General features: G+C 43.4%; 1 protein-coding gene and 1 long non-coding RNA gene across 2 annotated transcripts in view; one reads left to right on the top strand and one right to left on the bottom strand.

The window, feature by feature from the left end:
* Positions 1-7,897, top strand: part of LOC142047818 (uncharacterized) — a 50,934-nt gene extending 43,037 nt beyond the window's left edge. Inside the window, exon 3 of the long non-coding RNA XR_012657084.1 lies at positions 7,390-7,897. This is a non-coding gene — a long non-coding RNA (uncharacterized LOC142047818). The remainder of the gene's footprint in view (positions 1-7,389) is intronic.
* A 90-nt stretch (positions 7,898-7,987) lies between these two features.
* Positions 7,988-15,402, bottom strand: LOC116828240 (pulmonary surfactant-associated protein A-like). The gene is given in 7 exon segments (XM_075072744.1): positions 7,988-8,410; positions 10,641-10,656; positions 11,299-11,354; positions 14,100-14,216; positions 15,237-15,333; positions 15,335-15,372; positions 15,375-15,402. Coding segments are annotated over 7 exon segments (729 nt in total). The 3' UTR covers positions 7,988-8,033.
* Between the last annotated feature and the right edge of the window lie 5,211 nt (positions 15,403-20,613).

Below are 20,613 nucleotides of genomic sequence, written 5' to 3'. Positions count from 1 at the left end.
ATGAGCTAACAGGCTCTGTGGATATGAAGAAAGTGGTTGATGTGATATATATTAGACTTTAGCAAAGCTTTTGATACGGGTTTCCCACAGTATTCTGCAGCAAGTTAAAGTATGGATTGGATGAATGAATTATAAGGTGGATAGAAAGCTGGATAGGTTGTGGGCTCAACAGGTACTGATAAACAGCTCAATGTCTACTTTGGCAGCTAGTATCAAGTGGAGTGCCACAGGGGTCGGGCCTGGGGCCAGTTTTGTTCAACTGGCTTTGTTAATGATCTGAATGATGGGATTAATCTGACCCACAGAAGTTCACAGATGACACTAAGTTGAGGGGAGAGGTAGATAAGATGGAGGGTAGGATTAAGGCCAGAGTGACCTAGACAAATTGGAGGATTGAGCCAAAGAAATCTGATGAGGTTCAGCAGGACAAGTACAAAGCCCTACACTTAGGAAAGAAGAATCCATCCACTGCTACAGGCTGGGACTGACTGGCTCAGCACAGTTCTGCAGAAAAGGACCCGGGATTACAGTGGACAAGAAGCTGGTTTTGAATCAGCAGTGTGCCCTCATTGCCAAGCAGGCCAATGGCATTGTAAGGAGGCGGCCTGGCTCCCCGCCGCACCTGAGGGGGAAGAGCCAGTAGCCCTGGTTCCCGCCCCCGGAAGTCAAGGGGCGTGACAGGAAGTATAAAAGCCAGGGCCCCAGAGCTCAGTTGACCCAGAGAGATGCCGAAGAGTACAGACGTAGAGGCCTGAGCTCCTGCTCGGCCCAGCTTGCCCATGTGCTCACTATCCGAGGAGCGCTGGCCGGACGTACCTCGGGCCCAAGTATCTCCGAGGAGCGCTGGCCGGACCTACCTCGGGCCAAGTATCCCAGGAGCGGCTGGCCGGACCTGCCCCGTGCCGGGTATCCTGAGGACCCTCAGCCTGAACTCGCCCTGCGCCCACTGGCCGGAGGAGCCGCCAGAGCCTGCTCCTCCCCCAGTTTCTCGAGGAACCTATGTCTGGGACCCACCGGACTGCGCCGACAGAGGACAGGTACCAGGGGAGGGGGAAGTTGGAAGTAGCCCGGGGGCAGCTGAGGACATCAGGCTGCAGAAGGCCCGAGCCTATGGCTGTGGTATGGCCAGGATCCCTACTGACCACCCTGTCAGTGTGTTTCGGTTGGGAGCCCTACTGAATCACCCCTGTCAGTGTGTTTCAGTAGGATCCCCACTGACCGCCTTAGCGGCGACCGCCGCTACCAGGGCCCTGGGCTGGAACGCAGAGGAGTGGGTGGGCCTGCGTTCGCTTGCCACTCGTAACCGGGGTGGCAGAATTCCCCCTCCCTCAGAACCCCTGAGCTGTGCTACGGTTTGTTTGTTGCCCTGCCGAAGGGCCAGGGCTCCTAGACTTTGTTACTGCTCTGCCTTGCCCCAAAGGAGTCAGAGCTGAACTGTTTGGTGCCCGCCCTGCCCAAGGCCCGGCACCCTAGCTTTGTTACTGCTCTGTCCTGCCCCAAAGGGTCAGAGCCTGAACTGTTCGGTGCCTGCCCTGCCTAAGGGCAGGGCCCATAGACCTTATGTGCTTGACCCTCAAGTACAGGACCGGCGTGGAACCCGTTCCCGCTGCCTAGAAGGAGGCGCCCTGGCTCCCCGCCGCACTGAGGGGATGAGGCCTGAACCGCGGGCTTACAGGCATATGAACTATTAGGAGCATTGCCAGCAGATAGAAGAAGTGATTATTCCCTATATTTTACAGGTGAGGGCCCACCTGGAGTATTGCATCCTGTTTGTTGTCCCCTGACTACAGAGGGCATGTGGACAATTGGAGGGAGTCCGCGAAGGACAATGAAAATGATTAGGTGGCTATGGCACCTGACTTACGAGGAGAGGCTGAGGTGAACTGGGGTTATTAGTCTGCAGAAGAGAAGAGTGAGGGGGGATGTGTATAGCAGCCTTCAACTACCTGAAGGGGTCCCAAAGAAGATGGATCTTGCTGTTCTCAGTGGCAGAAGACAGAACAAGAAGCAATGGTTTCCAAGTTGCAGCGGGGAGGTCTAGGTTGGCTATTAGGAAACACTATTTCACTAGGAGGGTGGTTAGCACTGGAATGGGTTACCTAGGAGTGGTGGAATCTCCTCTTAGAGGTTTTTAAGGTCAGGCTTGACAGATCCTTGGCTGGGATGATTTTAGTTGGTGTTGATCCTGCTTGAGCAGGGGGTTGGACTAGATGACCTCCTGGATCTCTTCCAACCCTATATTCTATGATTTGTGATACGCATGGCCAGACGGCAGATGAGATGTTGTGGGGGCCTTATTCCTGCCAAGGGAGGAGGTTTGCTTTAGATTAACTAGAACCTGTAGCCATTTAGAGCACCTGACTTCAATTTAGAGCTGACTTCAGTCATGTGATAAAAACCCTGCTTCAGTCAGACAGTGTGGAGTGAGGAGAAGGTTTGATTGGAGCAGAGTGCAGGTTGCAGGTAAGAGAAGAGTTTGATAAGAGAGAAATAGAAATTTTGGAGGAGTGCTGCGGTGGATTGTGAAGTCCAGAAGAAACCCTAGGTAAGGGGCACCAGTCTTGTGTAGAAGGGAGGCAAGAAGCCCTTCACAAGGTGAAGGGTAGGAAAGGGAAGTAACCCAGGGGAAGGAACTGCTAGTTCAAGTGGTTCACCACAACCCCAGGGCCCCTGGGTTGGGACCTGGAGTAGAGGGTGGGCCCAGGTCCCTCCCTCTCCACTCCCCTCCTCCAAGGACACTAGTGGAGTAATTAAGAACTGGTTCAGAGGCAAGCAATAGCACCCTGAACCCACCCCAGAGAAGAGAGAGTGCGAGACCCAGCAGAACAGTACCAGCAATTTGCCACAGATTCTTTGGTGGGAGTAGACAGTGAGAGCACAAGAGTCTACAGGCTTTCAGTTCAGGTGCCCAGTGCCACAACATCTCAAAGCAGCAACTTCAGGGAAAGTCCTGCTTAGATCCTAAAGCCCAGGATAGGGTATGCACAGTTGCTCTCGGAGGATGGGGCATGTGCACTCTGGTCACATGTAGGAACTCTGAGCAGGTGACATATGCCCAGTATTGACATAACCATCAAAGAATTAAGCAGGCAAACACTAATCAGTTGCTCTACTGAGCATGTGCAAACAGTGGAGATTTCAAAGGCTCAAAACTTAGCCAAATTTGGGAGTCTGATCATGGGAACAGCAAATGGCACTTCCCTGATACCAGGGGAATACTCCTACTAAACTTGAAGTTCCTATTCCACAGCACAGAAGTGCCAGAATGTCTAAAACATTTCTTAAAAATAATTTGTTGAAATAGGTAAAACAATGCATGTTCTCCTCACCTAACCTCACTCTCAGAAATGGCTGAACCATTTTTGGTAAGACTTTTAAAAAAAATTGTCTGACTGAGGCAGACAAACCTGAATAGTTAAAGTTTGACAAAGTTATAAGCAACTGAAAACTGGTTCCCAGGTTGTAATGGGAAGTGTTGGGTAACCTTACCTACAGGTATCACTACCTGCACCAGCAGTAACACACACACACACACACACGAAATTACATCATCTGTGATGCTGTGTATAAGAAAAATAACCATTTGAATCGTTGTTGCTACCACTGTTATAAAATTGAAGCATATCTTGAACAAAGTATATCACGGAAGGCGTCAATGAAACAGTTACGATTTGCTAAGCATGATTATCCTGTTCATATGCATGTATTACCTTTGTATCTGAAGTTATGAATATTCCCTATGTATCTTAAACATGTGACGTATTCCTGAGTGACACCCCTCAGATAGTTACATGTGGACCAGACAGCTGTGTGTTGATGGCCTATCAGGGACACTCCACTCTCACAGTGGGCCTTTGACAAACCCTCATCCTGTCCAGATAGCTCTTCCTGAGGATGCCTCAGAGAGCAAGAAGCCAATGGCCAACCTCCATGATTCAGCAAAGCATGTAAGGGAATGTGATATGCTCAGGTGAATCTGGACTCCATCTTGGGCCAGTAACTTTCCACATACAGGGGTGTTCTCTTTGTTTGGGACAATAATTTCCCATGCATATGGCAGGGGATATAAAAAGACACCTGAAAGAGCTCCATGTTGCCTCTGTCCTGCTCTGGACTGTGGACTTACAACGAAAAAAAGCATCTTGAACTATGGCTTGAGGACCTTCCAATCTTTTGGAAGTTATCAGACAGACTTTACAAGCCAGCAGCCTATGACATCAGTGTTACAGACCTGATATAAGGACTTTGCAGTCATTAGTATGTATATGATCTATTAACCATTTATAACTCTCTGCATTTATTATTAAATCTTTAGTTAGTTTACTAAGGATTGGCTGACAGCATGGCATTTGGGTAAGATCTTTGCTGTATATTGACCTGGGGATATGGGTCTGATCGTTTGGGCTTAGAAAGAACCTCACATATGGTGAAATGGGTTTTCAATAACCTCTTAATATATTAGACTGGGATGCCTGGATGGGAGCCAATGGCTGGAATGTCTATGGGGACTGTGTTTGGTTTCTTGTTAAACAATGTGGTACTGCAGAAGCTGTTTTGTTACTTGTCTGGTGAATCTAATTAAAGAATAAACCACCATTTTTGGGTGGATCATCTGCCCAGAATGTGGCATTCTCAGAGTGGCCTGCATGAGTCACCCCATCACATCAATTATAGGTTGTTTACACCAAGGAGGAAAAGGAGTTGTTTAGAGCTGGTCCAACTTCGAGTAATTGATGAAGTCTAGAACAGGGGAAAAATCAGGCTAAATAGCAGGAAACATTCCTTAATCATGACATCTTTTTGAATGTGCATTGTCTCCCAAGGGAAGTGGTGGAGGCCCCATTGGTTTAGATATTTCAAATTGGATTAGAGATCAGTGGAGAACACACTATAGGGGATAACTCTGTTCTGATACCCTAAATAACAGACTAGTTACCTATTTGGTTACTATTTATCATAGTATATGAAAACTTCAGAAACTGAGCTCGCTATAAATAGGCACCAACTGAAATTCAAAGATCACTGTGGAATTAAGTTTTCATAATAGAGGCCTGTCATTAAAGGTAACAAGAGCTAGACAGGTTCCCAACTAGAAGTCAAATACACTTAACTTCCTGATTCTCAAATGTTTCTTTGAAAAAATCTTTTTCTGAATACATATTTAATCACTGCTTGCTGATTCTTCTTGGAACATTTAATTAACTTTACACAGCTGAGTACAGATACCAAGCTTTGTGCTTTTGTCTCAAAAATTATAGGGCAAATGTCAGTTTTCACAATCTTTAAGACATCCGTTCACGTAACAGCCACTCCTGCAGGGATCAGGAGAATGTAATAATCGTATTAATGATGGTTGAACCTGAAAAAGGTTTAGAAAAGGCCTCCGAACTTCAGGTGTTTATCCAAATTGGTTTCGGTGCACTCTAGGAATCAAGAAATGGCACATTTGGGGAGGTTCAGAAAGGAACAGTACAAGAAACCTTGTCCATCTCAGATATAGACAGTCGGGTCTCTGAGATCTAGAGTGTCCTTCATTTTTATTTATTACTACTTTTGCATTACAGTAGTACCGAGACGCACGGTGCATACACATATTAAGAGACAACCCTTGTGCCCAATAGCTTTCATTCCAAACAGACAGGAAAGGCAAAGAATGGGAGGGGAAACAGACCCAGTGAAGGGAAACTACTCACCCAAGGTCACAGAGCTTGTCAGCGGCAGAACAAGAAACAGAACCAGGTTTTGGTATTGATTTCAGTGGCACCAAGATTTCACCCAAGTTCTCAAGTCCCAGTTCAATCTAGTGAACCACACTGTCTCCCTAGGTGTTTTTCAGCACCTGAATGAGGTTACTTAGAACACCAGTAGCTGCATCATTAAAAAGCACCACAAAACATCACTCCTTTCATGGCCTCTAAGAGAAGAGAACCCACTCATCCAGATTCTGTAAAACAACAGGAGAAAATAAGAGAAACTCTAGACAGCAGACAGCTCCTGATGCCTGGTATCCTATGTATCCACATCAAAGAAAAGAGGTCACTGGGGAGATGCAGGTACTCAGGCTGACCCCTATGTTAAGTCACCCACAGCGGCCTCATCAGACTTTGGTTTTGGTACAATGTTGAAGTCCTACAAAAGGAGCAGATTTCCTGCTGTTTCCAGGCCTGTGTTTGATTTTGGAAGTATAACCCCTCTTTATCAGAAGGACGGGTGTTGTCCAGCAATCGTCATATAAAAAAGGAAAGTCCTTCCAGCTGTGTAATGAAAAGATAAAATGAACGAAGTGGCTTCACTGTGACAATCAAAGATAGATAAAGCCAAGAGAGTTTTGTTTGTAGAATAGTAAATCTTCCTTCTTCATAGAATCTATGCCATTCTAGTTGGCATATATTTGGCTAAGATAACTTTCCAACAATAGGACTTTAAAGAGGTTATTTTGCAAGTGAAGAGTCAACATTTTGAAGTTCACATAACGGACATTATGTCAAGAGTTGCTATTGCATGCCAATTTTGAAGTAGCAGTCATGTTGCACATTCTGGAGACATTTGCTGTGTATTGGCCTATGTAAGTGAACCCTCCTTTCCTGCCAAAAAAAGACTCTATTCCCTATATTGGAATGCAAAGTTTTGCTGAAGCACAGTGTATGAATTGGCCATACAGAGGAATCCCTACAGTGTAGGATAGTGTCCCTACAGTGTCACTCCCCAGCATGGTGTAGAGTGCAACATTATGCAAGATCTCTGCATAGCAACATCTAGGAAGATCTTGGGAACAGGAGAAGATAGGACCAGAATGTCTATTGCTCTGTATACCCCCTCTCCTTGCATTGGTGAGAGAATGGTTTGAGGACACTCCTGGGAAGCTGCTCCACTCTGGCTTCACAAATTGGTGAAGTGTGTGAGAAGTTTCTTATTCTCTTCTGTTTCTGACGATTCCCAATGCCCAGCCTAATTATGCAAGCTGAATGCCTAGTAGTAGTGGTGGTGGGGGTGTGAGCCAAGGCTCTTTGAAATCAATGGCTAGACTCTCATTGACTTCAGGGGGCTTTGGATCAGGCCCTATGCCACTGTTGGCAGCTCTCTTCTCAAACCTTGCCTTTGCTAGTCTGATGGTGATCAGATGTGCATGTGGCTTGTGTGGGTGTGTAAAATCTATTCAGTTTACACATTGGTACAATATTGTTTGTCTAGTGGTTAGTATGATAGAGAAGAGTCTTGACAGAACTGTAAAATACTGTAAATGACTATTTCTATAGTGCTATAGAGGAACATGGTATTTGACACACAAAAACAAAATGAGCAGCTTGCAGTATAGCTAAATGATCTATGATTTCCAGGGGTTTTCGTTGTGGTCTCCCCTTATAATAACTGAGTTGAATTTTATTGCAGGGTTTCATATTACACAGTATGGCCTCAGTTCTGCAAAGAGATGCATATAAGCAGGGTTTTGGAGCGGAGCCTGGAGCTGGAACGTGGAGTAGTTCCGGAGCAGTGGAGCTGCAGGTTTTTGCCTGAAGCTGGAGCAGAGCCAGAGCACAGCTCCAAAGCCCTGCATATAAGTGTATCCACCTTGTATTTATTCACTGAAGTATATCTGTGTGCATTTCCTTGCAGGATCAAGACCTGTTCCTCTAATGTTGTTGCATAGCATACGCTGCATTATCTAGGCATGTAACTACAATGGAATGTACAAAATTATCTTAGCATGGGACTCCTCAAACACACTAAGCCAAACCCTGAAATCCTTACCTGGAGCTTAATCAGCCACAGCGAGACAAGGCAGAGTTTGGTTACTATAATTAACCCCCTCTCAAATTAGGCATAGTTCTAGTTACAAATCAATCACCTTCGGTAGTTACTATTTCCTTAGTAAGCATGAAGAAGGAAAATATTACATCATGATTTTGTTTCTCTCAGATAAAATAATCACAGAAGACATTAGCTATATTGCTGAGAGAAAATGCTCCTGTTTATGTCTGAGACACAGAATATTGCATGGACTCTGCACAATGAAATAACTGAGAGGAAATGCTTTAAAATTCACAGATAGTGAGGCGGTACTGGTCGCATTTTCTGTCATTCCAGCTGCCATCAGTGTACATCTCCACACAGTTTTCCCCTCCTTTGCCATTTGGCTCATGAGCATGCCAGTTGGTATAATTCAGAGGTTTCCCATCCAGATACTGGAATTCACCTGGAACATCACTCTCCCTTATACCCAGATAAGCGTATTTGTTAAACTGTTTCACAATAGCCAAAATAGCATCGTTTTCCTCCTGGTTCTTGGGAGTGGTGATGGAGCCACCAGCATGTTCACATGCTTTTAATGTGGTTTCAAAATTGACTTCTTTCCCATTGGTAGCGAGAATTTTTCCCCTCACTTCTGTTATTTTTCCTTCCAAAGTAAGGACTGCAAAGGAAAGAGAGAGGATATGGCTGATTTTTTTCTCTTATTTTATACTATATTTATACTGTCCATGTTGCTACTATACTCCTGACTTCAAGCTTGATAAGTTTATGGACGGGATGGTATGATGGGATAGCCTAATTTTGGCAATGAATTGATCTTTGAATATTAGCAGTAAATGTGCCCAATGGCCTGTGATGGAACACTAGATAGAGTGGGATCTGAGTTATTACAGAGAATTCTTTCCTGGGTGTCTGGCTGGTGAGTCTTGCCCCCATGGTCAGGGTTTAGCTGATAGCCATATTTGGGGTTAGGATGGAATTTTCCTCCAGGGCAGATTGGCAGTGGCCCTGGGGATTTTTCACCTTCTTCTGCAGTGTGGGTTAAAAGTCATTTACTGGAAGGTTCTCTGCACCTTGAAGTCTTTAAACCATGATTTGAGGACTTCAGTAGCTCAGACATAGGTTAGGGGTTTATTACAGGAGTGGGTGGGTGAGATTCTGTGGCCTGTGTTGTGCAGGAGGTCAGACTAGACAATCATAATGGTCCCTTCTGACCTTAAAGTCTATGAATCTATGAGAAACTCCCACAGCCTGTTTGATGATTATCTTCACGTGCTGCCCAACATGCTGGACATGTACAGCACAGTCCTTTGCACTATGCTGTGCCTAGTCCCTTCTGATTCTAGTCTATGTAAGTTCTGATACTCCATTCATACATACAGTGTGCAGAATGCTCAGTATATTGTATAGCCCTAAGCACCCATCTATGTCCCATCTTATGGACAGCCTTTTGCATTGCCGTATATGCTGCATAGACACACACTGACCAATCTTTCTTGGGTACTTATATGCCCTCCATTACTGCAGTATCTGAGCACCTCACAAATTATCTTTACAACACCTATGTGAGGTAGGGCAGTGCTATTATCCCCTTGTTATGGTACAGAAAGACTGAATGAGTTGCCTAGAGTCACACACAATGTTTGTGGCAGAGCAGGAATTTTTAATGAATCTGTAAACTCAGGGGTTGTACCGTACGACTGGAGAATTGCTAACGTAGTTCCTATCTTCAAGAAAGGGAAAAAAGTGATCTGAGTAACATAGGCCTGTAGTGACACTGTAGTAGGATGTAAGGCTGGAAAATTTTTGAAGGAGAAAGTAGTTTAAGGACACTTGAGTCAATGGTAATGACAAATTACAACACGGTTTAACTAAAGGTAGATCGGCCAAACCAAATGATCCCTTCTCGAGAAGGTGAACAGATTATCTAGACAAAGAAACGCAGTAGACTAATTTACCTTGATTCAGTAAGGCATTTGAACGGTTCCACATGGGGAATTGTTAAGTCAATTGGAAAAATGGGGATGAAATAAAATGTAAGTGGAAAGGAAACTGGTTAAAGGGGAGACCCAATAGGTCAGACTGAAGGGTGAACTGTCAGGCTGAAGCAGGTACTATGGATTCCTCAAGGATCATTTTGGGACCAATTTTATTTAACTTTTTATTACTGACGTGGCACAAAGAGCGGAAATGTGCTAATAAAGTTTGCGGAGGACACAAAGTGGGGGTATTGCTAACACAGAAAAGGACCGGGATACATATAGGAAAGATCTGGATTACTGTAAACGGAGTAAAGTAACTAGGATGAAATTTAATATGAAAGTGCAAGCATGCACTAGGGATAATAATAAGAATTGTAGATATACATGTGGGACACATCAGTTGGAAACAACAGAGGAGGAGAAGGCCTTGGAGATTGGTTGATCGTAGGAATGACTATGAGCTGCCAATGCGTCTGGCGTTAAAAAGCAAATGGCGGTTTTAGGATGCATCAGGCGAGGTATTCAGCAAAAAGATAAGGAGGTGTTTAGTACTGTTGTATAAGTCACTGGGGTGAGACCTCGCCGGAATACTGTGTGCAGTTCTGGTGTCCATGTTAAGAAGGTGAATTCAAACTGGAACAGGTTCAGAGACGGCTACTAGGAGATCGGAGAAGAAAACCTGCCTTATGAAAGGAGACTGCAAAGAGCTTGGTTTGTTTAGCCTAGCCAAAAGATCGGGGGGGAATTGCTGCTCTATAAAATATATCAGGGGGATTAATATTGGGGAGGAGAGGAATATTTAGCTTAGTACTAATGTAGACACAAGGACAAATGATAAACTGGAACATTAGGAAGTTAGACTGGAAATTAGATGAAGGTTCTAACCATTAGAGGAGTGAAGGTTCTGACAGCCTTCCAAGGGAGTAGGGGGGGCAAAAGACAACATCTGGCTTTAAGACTAAGCTAGAAAGTTTATGGAGGATGAATATGATTAAGGCTCAATGGTCTTGATGGGATGGATCTGAGTTACTGCAGAGAGGTTCTTCCTGAGTGCTGGCTGGTGAGTCTGCCACATGCACAGGTTAGCTGATTATTTGGGTGGGAAGATTTCCTGCAGGGCAGATTGGCAGAGGCCTTGAGGTTTTCACCTCTTTCTGCAGTATGGGGCATGGTCGCTTGCTGGTGGAATCTCTGCAGCTTGAGGTCTTCAAACCAATTAAGACTCAATAACTCGGACATAGGTTGGGTCGTAAGAAGTATGTAGGGTTCTGTGGCCTGCTTTGTGCAGGAGGTCAGACTAGATGATCATGGTCCTTCTGACTAGAGTCTGAGAATTGAACCTGGTCTTCCACATTTGAGGCTGGGGCTGCTGGATCATCTTTCTCTCCAATGCTAACAAAACCTCAGCTACTTAATATAGTGTTTGGAAGTAAGTTTGGTGAGGAAAGTTTTTAAAATCGAATAAATGTTAAAGTACTTAAGTACTTTAAGTTGGGCTCTCATGATTCCTTTGACATTGCATTTACATAATTGTGAGAAAAAGCAAAAGATTCCTCCTTCCAGCTGGTAATCGATGTTTTAAAACCTGGGCTTTTGCAATTCGAGCGACAGAAGCAGGCAGGCCTAAAGATGATGATGAAATAATTATACAATAATTTAAATGCGATTTCACTGATATGAAAATGCATCATATACATATAAATTTCCAGAATGTCTGTACTGATGTATCTCTGTCAAGATTCTTCCCACTCTGAACTTTAGGTGCAATGTGGGACTGCAGACATCCTAAGCTTAATACCAGCTAGATCTGTTTGCTGCCATCACCCCAAGCACTACTTTTTTCCGGGTAGTCTTGAGGACTCACAATCTGGTAAACACAGATCCAAACCCTTGGACTAAACAAGAGAAATTAACCATACCCCTCTTCTCCCACTCACTCCTGGTGGATCCGATCAAACCCTTGGATCTAAAAACAAGAGAAATTAACCATACCCCTCCTTTCTCCCCACTCCTGGGGAGCCAGATCCAACCCTTGGATCTAAAACAAGAACATCAATCAGGTATAAGAAAAGGCTTTAATTAAAGAAAAGAGAGTAAAGAAACCCTCTGGAGAGAGATGCATACCAGCTACTGTCACGACAACAGATTCAAACACAGATGTTTCCCCTGGGCAAACTTTAATACACACAAGAAACCCAATTGATAGTCCCTTAATGTACCACAGAAGTTACAAAGAAATAAACATAACCTATATCCCTTCTAAACTTACTACTCTGATAAGAGGCTGATTCTTGATCTTTTTCACTCTGGCTGAAACTGAGCTCTAAGGCTTGGCTACACTTGGAATGACCGCGCCGGGAGTACAGCTGGGGTCGTACAGCTGTGTAGGAACAGCGCTGCAGTGTGGCACACTGAAGCTACCAGCGCTGCATTGTGGCCACATTTGCAGCGCTGTTGGGAGTGGTGCATGTTGGGGCGCTATCCCAGCTTTCAAGTGGCTGCAACTGCTTTTCAAAGAGCGGGGTGTGGTGGAGTGTGACAGGGAGTGTGGGGAGAAGAGAGTGGATTTTTGGAGCAGACACTGACAGCTCCCTGCCTTGCAAATTCTGGCCATTTCCCCCACCCTCTCTCAATCACTCTTAAATGCAAAAGGCTTCAGACCAGATAAGCAGCTTCTCCGATGGACTCCCCCCCCCCCCGCCTTGCGTGCTGTTTCTCTACTCAAGCAAACACTAGCAGCTTTTCTCAGCTCCTGCCTTGCAAGTCTAAGACTGAAGATACACAACAGCTACTTCAATCATTTTAAAAGTTTTGACCCTTCCCCCCCTTATTTCACAAATGCAAATTATGCACTCCTAATAGCCTCAGACCACATAAGCAGCTGCTCAACACGGACTCCCTCTCCCTCAAACAACAGCTGTGAACATTCCCAAGCAATAAACTGCCTCAGATCGCTCGCTCGCTGGAGCAGAAAAGAGCACTGTTTGTTTTTAGAGCTCGCTGTTCAGCCATTCTTCCGTTTGTGGGACAGGATTCTGGGATACCTCTTATACCCGGAGGCCAATACAGCGCGTGTGGTGTCCACACTGATGAGCAGCGCTGCATCACCAGCACTGGAATCGCTAAACACCAATCAGACAGGTGTACAGCCAGCGTGCAGCCAGGGAGTTACAGCGCTGGCTGGGCTTTGTAAGTGTGTACACAGAGTGAGTTGCAGCGCTGTAACACCTTCACCAGTGCTGCAACTCTCCAGTGTAGCCAAGCCCTAAACAAAGGAAAACTTTCCTCCTTCCTTTTGAAACATCTTATTCCCCCATCGGTTCCTCTGGTCGGGTGTCAGCTAGGCTAGGTGAACTTCTTAACCCTTTACAGGTAAAAGAGGCATTAACCCTTAACTATCTGTTTATGACAATGTCACTTTCATTTTCTGTGGTGGAAAATTCTATTTCTCTGTATTTATACATTTTCGAAGAAACTTTATCATATATTGATTGTTCTTATACATAATATATAAAGTATATGCCTGTTGAAACTACAAAGAGTTTCAACTACTGGAGAGTAGTTACTTAAAGCACCTTACATGTGAAATAAAATGAATTTTTCTAATCTGAAGTCTTTTGTGTATGTGAAGTCCATGAAAGGGTTAATATTTTAGAAACTGTATTTGCAACTTGACAGCCACAATGGAAAACTTTGGTGGGTTTGGAGTTCTTGTGATATTGAACAGAACTGGAATTCTCTTCTCTGCTTCCTTTATGGTCAGTTAAACTCTTATAGTTTTTTCAGTATGCTTCTATCTGAATAGAGACTGCAAAAATGTTATTGTAGGGTTCCATGTAGGTTCTCTCCAAGATGACATATGAAGTATAAGTATGTTTATAGATACAGAGATTTTAAAAACAAAAGCTCTCAGCATGCACGTTTTTCATAGGATCTGAGAATCAAGCTGGCTGTTTTTGTCATACAAAATCATCACCAGTAATAAAACTTCCACAGGTGAAATTATGCCATCAGTGACACTTGTACAGTCCCATTGCCATCAGTGGGGTAGCATAACTGTAACCTGATTGGAACTCAGTACAGAATTCTGTTGCTGCTGCACAAGGAGGAATAGATTCCTTCTCAGTGTCTTGGAGCTATGCTGGCTTTGCTTTTGTAAGACGAGTAAAAGGTAGTAAAATGTATTTGAGTCAATACAGTCAGCAGATGTGATAGATACAGGAAGCAGATCAGTTAAATAATAAAGGTACCATTTTTACATAATAGCAGAACTGCACTTTAATAGACTCAGTTACTTTTCCCTGGACTGCTTTATATACAGCACAAGTGTCCAGTATTTTGGACTAAACAAAGATTTGTCTTATTCACCTTGTAGTCCATCCTCCCCTCTCTCCCCCTTGTTGCCTTTTTCACCCTGGGGTCCTTTCACCCCAGGAACCCCATCTCTTCCGGGAAGACCTGGCATGCCCTGGGGCCCTGGAGGACCTGGAGAAGAGCAGCACACAAACGAAAAATGTACAAAATTTATTTTCAACCAATGCATTTTATGGGAAATTCAGAATAAACATGGGTTTAACAGATGCTGGTGTGAAAGTAGAATGAATTATATTGTAAAAATAAGAATGGATTAAAGAAATGTTGTATGTACCTTTAAGCAGAAATAAGAAATGTTGAATTACAGGTGCCAGGAAAAGAAACATTAGGCATAAACAAGGGTGCTAATGGTGAAACATTAACAGAAGATCGGTAATAGTTAGTGAGGAAATAATATATGCATGCCTAGCCCAGGTAAATTTATCAGATTCTGCTTCCTTTGTTATCTTGTTAAATGCTCGCCGTTTTATCTGTATAAATAAGATAGTTTGTGTCTGCATGGTGCTCACATTATCTGGGTTATTAGCAGAGCGCTGTGCTATAAAACAGAGTGTCTGAACAAACTGTGAGTCCTGAGTCTACTTTGACACTGGCCAGCAAAGCAACCGCGCATTGTGGTTCTGAATAACTTCATTAATGCACAAGCCTAGTGACTGTTGGCTTCATAACAGAGGCAAAACACTGCTCCCTGGAATGAGCAACCAAATGCATGTTAGGAGCCAACTACTTGAACCTGTTTTGACAGATTGACATTTTATGACAAAAAAAAAATACAATTTCAGAATTCCTACAGGCTGATATAAAATGCCACTTTTTCTCCTTCAGCTTCACTCTTCTGCCAAGAAACTGCTTTGTTCCCTCTCATTTCCACAACATTAATGTTCCTCCACTCCACACCAATGGGAGTTGTTGCACTAGCAAAAGTTTACTATAAGCTGGAACTACGGACAATTTCACTCTCTAGAAATTAAAGCAAGAAACACGTATTTACTGACTTCACCTAGAGGGTCTATGCTGTTATTAAATAGAACTCACCATTTTTATTTCATCTGACCAAGGAAACAGGTGATTAACCATCTAGTTTACTATAAGCTAATAGTCAACACAGCATACTCTATTTAAAGGGATAACCACTGACATACCTGTGGGCCTGGGTCTCCTTCATACCATCTCTTCCAGGTAATCCACTGGTTCCGTGGGCCAGGGTTTCAGGATTCCTGCACACTTCTGTCAGCATGACACATCATCAGAAAAAAAACTGCTGCTGAAGTATGTGAAGTGACTGGAGTGACAGCATTGTTCAGCCAGCTACAAAGCAATTGTATTTACCATGCACTTGTGCACTGAAATAAGGTGATTTATTGCTAAATGGAAAATAATGAAGTGGTCATTATTAGATTCAAATTTGGCCTTGAAGTCTTCAATTGGGATTAAATCTTTCAAGTTGGTATGTCCCCCCATTTATATTGAGGTTATAGAAGTATCCCTAAAATGAACCCAAGCCTGAGAGATATATTAAAATAAAATATGTATAAAACTTATTTGGTATAATCATTTGCTGGCAATGTCATAAATCACGTTCTTTTACTTGATGTGTGTACATCAAATGTAATGTATACACAGCAGTTTGAAAATGCATCTTCCAAACATTAGCTTGCCAGCAGGATTGATTCTCATATTATGTACGGCTAAGTCCCTGTTTTAGTTTAAACTATTTTTACAAAATCCCAGGTTTACAAAGGTAGATTCATTTTTTTCTGATTTTTCACCCTACTTTTGTGTCATCAAATAATAAAATAACTTGTTTATTAGGAGAATACAATACATAGCATGAAGATACATATGTTATGAATATACATTGTCTGTGTGTATATGCAAACCTGCCTGTTGAAGTAAGGCTATGTATTACTAGAGGGTACACTCGATAAACAAGCAGACATGCACGCAAGCTCTGATGTATGCATCTGAGCATCCGCTGAATCTCAAATCCACCACGTACACATTTCAAGCTGTTAGCTGATAATGCTTTAAAGATTGACACACAAAATGGAAGAAAACGAAAATCTGTTCAGAATACATTTCAGAAGTATTCGAAAGTTTTAAAAAACAAAAACAGAGAAAAGGATGAAGTTGAGTGTATGGCTTATAATGGCACGGTCAATTATTAAAGGTAAATATATAGGCCACTAGTTCTAAGTCTACAACAGTTAAACTGTTATTTATGAAACTTTTATTTGGGATTAGAGGGGTGCAGCAGGGGGTTCTGGGCAGGGGTTCGGTGTGCAGGAGGGGTGTGGCAGGGGGTACGGCTGCAGGAGGGGTTCGAGGGGTGGGCTTCGGTCCAACATGCACTGGGGGCAGGGCAGGCAGGCAGGGATCCTGCCCTGCCCTGCCCTGCCCCTGTGCCGCTCTGGGAATGGGGAACCATGGCCAATGGGAGCTGCTGGGGGCACTGCCTGAAGCAAGAGCCACACACAGACACCCACGCTCCTCCTTCCCCATGTTCCCACTTCCTCCCGGAATGGCGTGGGGGCAGGGCAAGCAGGGAGTCTGCCCTGCCCCCGGTGCACGTGGCGCCAGAGCTGCTTTACGTAAATACTGGAGGAGGGTAGGGGGCCCATGAGGACCTCACAGGCTGCAGAAAGTAACCTCGGCCCGCGGGCCACGTGTTTGAGACCCCTGGCTCAGATGATCTCGATACACGGCCGTACCACTTCAGCTTGCGCTTCTTCATGGTTGTCAGGAGGTCTTTATATGACCTAGTACTTTGGGTGATGATGTTGCAGACCTCTTCATTAGTGACGTGATTGAAGTAGGAGATGCCCAGGATTTTACGGAAATATCTCATCTCTACCACCTGTATTTTCTATTCAAGTTCTGCCATAAGGGTCCATGTCTTGCATGCACACAGAAAAATGGAGATGACCAATGAGTGCAGCAGTTTCAGTTTGGATTCTAGGGAGATGTTCTTATTACTCCAGATTGGCTTTAGCTTTGCCACTGGTACTATTGTTTGTGCAGTTCTTGCCTGAATTTCTGTCTTGGATCCTTCATCAGTGATGATTGCCCCCAAATACTTGAACGGTTTCACTGTTTCCAGCTCTTGTCCACTGACAGTGATATGTGAACTGATCCCATCAGGTTTGTTTATCATCAGCTTGGTTTTTCTCTCACTGATTTGCATGCCACATTTTGTTAAGGATTCATCCAATCATTTCACAAGGTTGGCAAGTTCATCTTCGCTGCCTGCCAGGCCATCAATGCCATCAGTGAACCGAAGATTTGAAATTGTTCACCCCCCAATGCTGACTGTGCATATGTGATCTGCTAGGGCATCGGTCATTATGTGCTCCAAGTCGAAAATATAATAGGAAATATAAAGGGAGACGTTTGCAGCATGGCCTAAGTGAAGTTCTTTGTAGTTTTATAGAGAGTTCATTGACCCATCTACTCTGAAGTAGAATGAAAAAAAAGTCCTCAAAAGTCTCATTTATATAGTATGCTATTTGATAACGCACCTGCATACCAAAGTGGAGGCTTGATGATAATAATCTGCATGGTTCTTTTTTGTTTTGTTCACACACTTAATTTGTTACACAAATACTTAGAAAAGTTTCAGGAACTGTGTGATGCTGTTTTTCTTGATTATAGTAATGAGTTATGTTTAAATGGAGAAAAAACACTCAAGCAGAACAAGTAGTCTCAAAAGATTTTTTTTTGGAGTTAATTCAAAGAATATAAAGTTTTCATGGAACGTTCATCTAATTTCTAAAATAAATCATTGTTATTGTTCAAAAGATTACAAAGAAGGATGGGTAGGTAGCTAAGGGAGGCAGTGTGTGGCTTAGTGGGTAGTGCACCGGACTAGGACTCGTGTTCACACAGTTCCTGAAACTTTTCTAAGTATTTGTGATTTCAGTATAGGACAAACCATCTACAAAGTCAGAATACACATGAAATAGAAATCTGATCTGTGTACATCTTTATAACACTTACTTTAGATTCATATTATTATTTCTCCCATATAACTGGTTTATATGCCAAAACCACTATCACCACCAAACAAACATTTTAAAAAACTTTGCTGACTTTGGCTTCCCAAGTATGATTACACTGCACTCTAAGCCCAGGCTTGTGGACTTGGTGGTTCCAAGCCCATTCTTGAGAATCCACACTGCATTGTAAACCTGGGTTTACAATTGCTGGAGCTGGAGCTGTGCTAACACATCTGTACTGTACTAGGCAGACCACCTGACTTGGGTCTATGGCTTGAATTGCAGCCACACCACAAAATGACAGGGCTTGGACCTGAGTCACAGCAGGACTCAGTCTCTGATGCACCCCTCTAGCAGAGTCCTAGGACCCAAGTCAGACTGATTTATGTGTGAACAGAAGAGGGGCTTTGGGCTTATACCTGAGTCAGATCCTGGATGTAGTGTGGAGTGTAGACATGCCGACAGATTTCCCTGTTCCTCAGGCTAGCACAAACCCAGCTTCTTATCTCGCATTGGGTAGCCTGTCTACTCTTCTCCCCAGTCAGAACCCAATCTCTTTTTAAGTCTCACACCTTGCAAAGGTGTAGCAGGGCAGGGCTAAATGAACAGGGGCTGACTGGTCCAAGGCCTGCCAGCTCTTAAAGTGGCAGGCCGTCCTGTTACAGCAGGGGTCTAGTAACAGCATAGAGCTGGCATAAGGGTTGTGGCCAGGGTTTCTACTGATCCCTAGCTGCTGTACTGGCCCTTGGGGTCTATGGGCAGCTGGAGTAATTTACAAGATTCCTCTAAGTTGTTACTTAGGAGTGACCTGTCATGCAGCCAGCCCAGGGGATTGGGGGAGTGCAAAACAGAATTTTTTACACGTGCGCACACATCCTTCACATGGGTTTCACTGAGCACTTGCTGGCCACAACTGAGAATCCCGACCACACACAAACAAGTACAACATATGAATGTTGCCAAAGTAAATGATTTTCTAGATTTTGCACAGTCAGCCAGCTGTGAAATATTGACTTTTCAGTGGCTTCTGAAAAAATGGACCATATCGTTTTATCACTTAATTGCCTTGCGTCCAGCTGCTCCCCATGCCATGCCCTTTGAAAGGATTATCATGCAGAGGTGTGTGTGTAAATTCTCATCAGATGCAAAACTACTTGTATTTCCATTGATGGTTGATTGTGGGGTTGAAAGTTTTAGTCTGAAAGTCTCCTAATTGAGACAATATACAAGGGGCAGTTAAAACAAAAATAAAGCTAGCTTCATTTCATAGTTGGAAAGGGGGTATATTAATAGGTTAAAAATAATTAAGGAATCCTTTCAAAAGAAATATGGCCCATCCTAAATAGAAGTGGATTTGTTTGCAATGCTTATTGTACCAGGTCTCCTTAGCCCCTCACCCCACATTACTTCATCATTTTGCTAATTGTTATTGCAAGGACTTCCATCCAGATAATAAAATGTGCTAATTAAGAATCAGAATCCCAGAGTCTGGAAAATTAGTGCCAAATAACCATATATTTAGGCTCATTACTTGGAGCTGCATTTTTGCCTCTACGTAATTGAAGCGTTTCTTTTCATGTCTCTCAAACCACTGCATTTCAAACGGTACTTGCTATAGCAACTATTTTTTATCATCCACTTGCTTTTATTTTCTTGCTTTCAGAAGGAAATATCCACAGGAATTACAGAGAACAAAGTCCTGGCTTATTTTTTAGAACGTTCCCTATTTTTGATACAAAGTTACTGCGCTGAATGCAGAATGACTCAGGGAATAACATGCTAGTAGGCCAGGAAAGCATAAGAAACATTTCATTTGGATTTGTAAACAATCCTAATCTTTTGTCAGGGTCATATTCAGCTTTTTACCATGCAGAAGTGTTAGTTGCGAGAAGAAGAAAGTGCTCACTGTAAGTAATGTCAGCAAATTTATCATCAAATTATCATGACATACTTTTCAGATGGTAAATCGAGTTTAAATTCTCTTCTATGAATCTGGACAGTAGAAAAGGATCAAGGGTAAAATTTTCAAAGGCACAAGGCACAAATAAGAGTTCGGTTCCAAACTTTCAGTGGGAGCTGGGTGCCTAAACTGCCCTTTTTGACTTTGAAAGTGTGCCCTTATATCCATGAGGAGGAAGGTGAAAAGCAAATGGAGGGGAAACTGAAAAGAGGAAGACATGAAGAATAGGTAGAGGGATTTCTTAAAAAAATCATATATTTAGATGATGGAAGGGGGAAAAAAAAAAAAAAAGATCCAGCAGCATCCCTAAAGAAAGGGTCCATTTCTATTGTTCTTTAAAATCAATGGTAAAACCTCCTGGACATTATCCTGGCTCCACTGAAGTCAATGGGAATTTTGTCATTGACTTCAAAGGTTCTGAGATTTTTCCCAAAATTGGCATCATCTGGAGCAGAAGGCCCAATGTCTGAACATTGCACTTACCGTTTATGGTGCCACAAGGATCCCTTAATAGAATGGGACAGATGATGTCTAGCTGACGAGTACATTTTTC

This window comes from Chelonoidis abingdonii, chromosome 15, assembly GCF_003597395.2.
Source record: "Chelonoidis abingdonii isolate Lonesome George chromosome 15, CheloAbing_2.0, whole genome shotgun sequence".
In the NCBI taxonomy this organism is placed as follows: Eukaryota; Metazoa; Chordata; order Testudines; family Testudinidae; genus Chelonoidis; species Chelonoidis abingdonii.
This window is presented reverse-complemented; position numbering and strand designations above follow the sequence as displayed.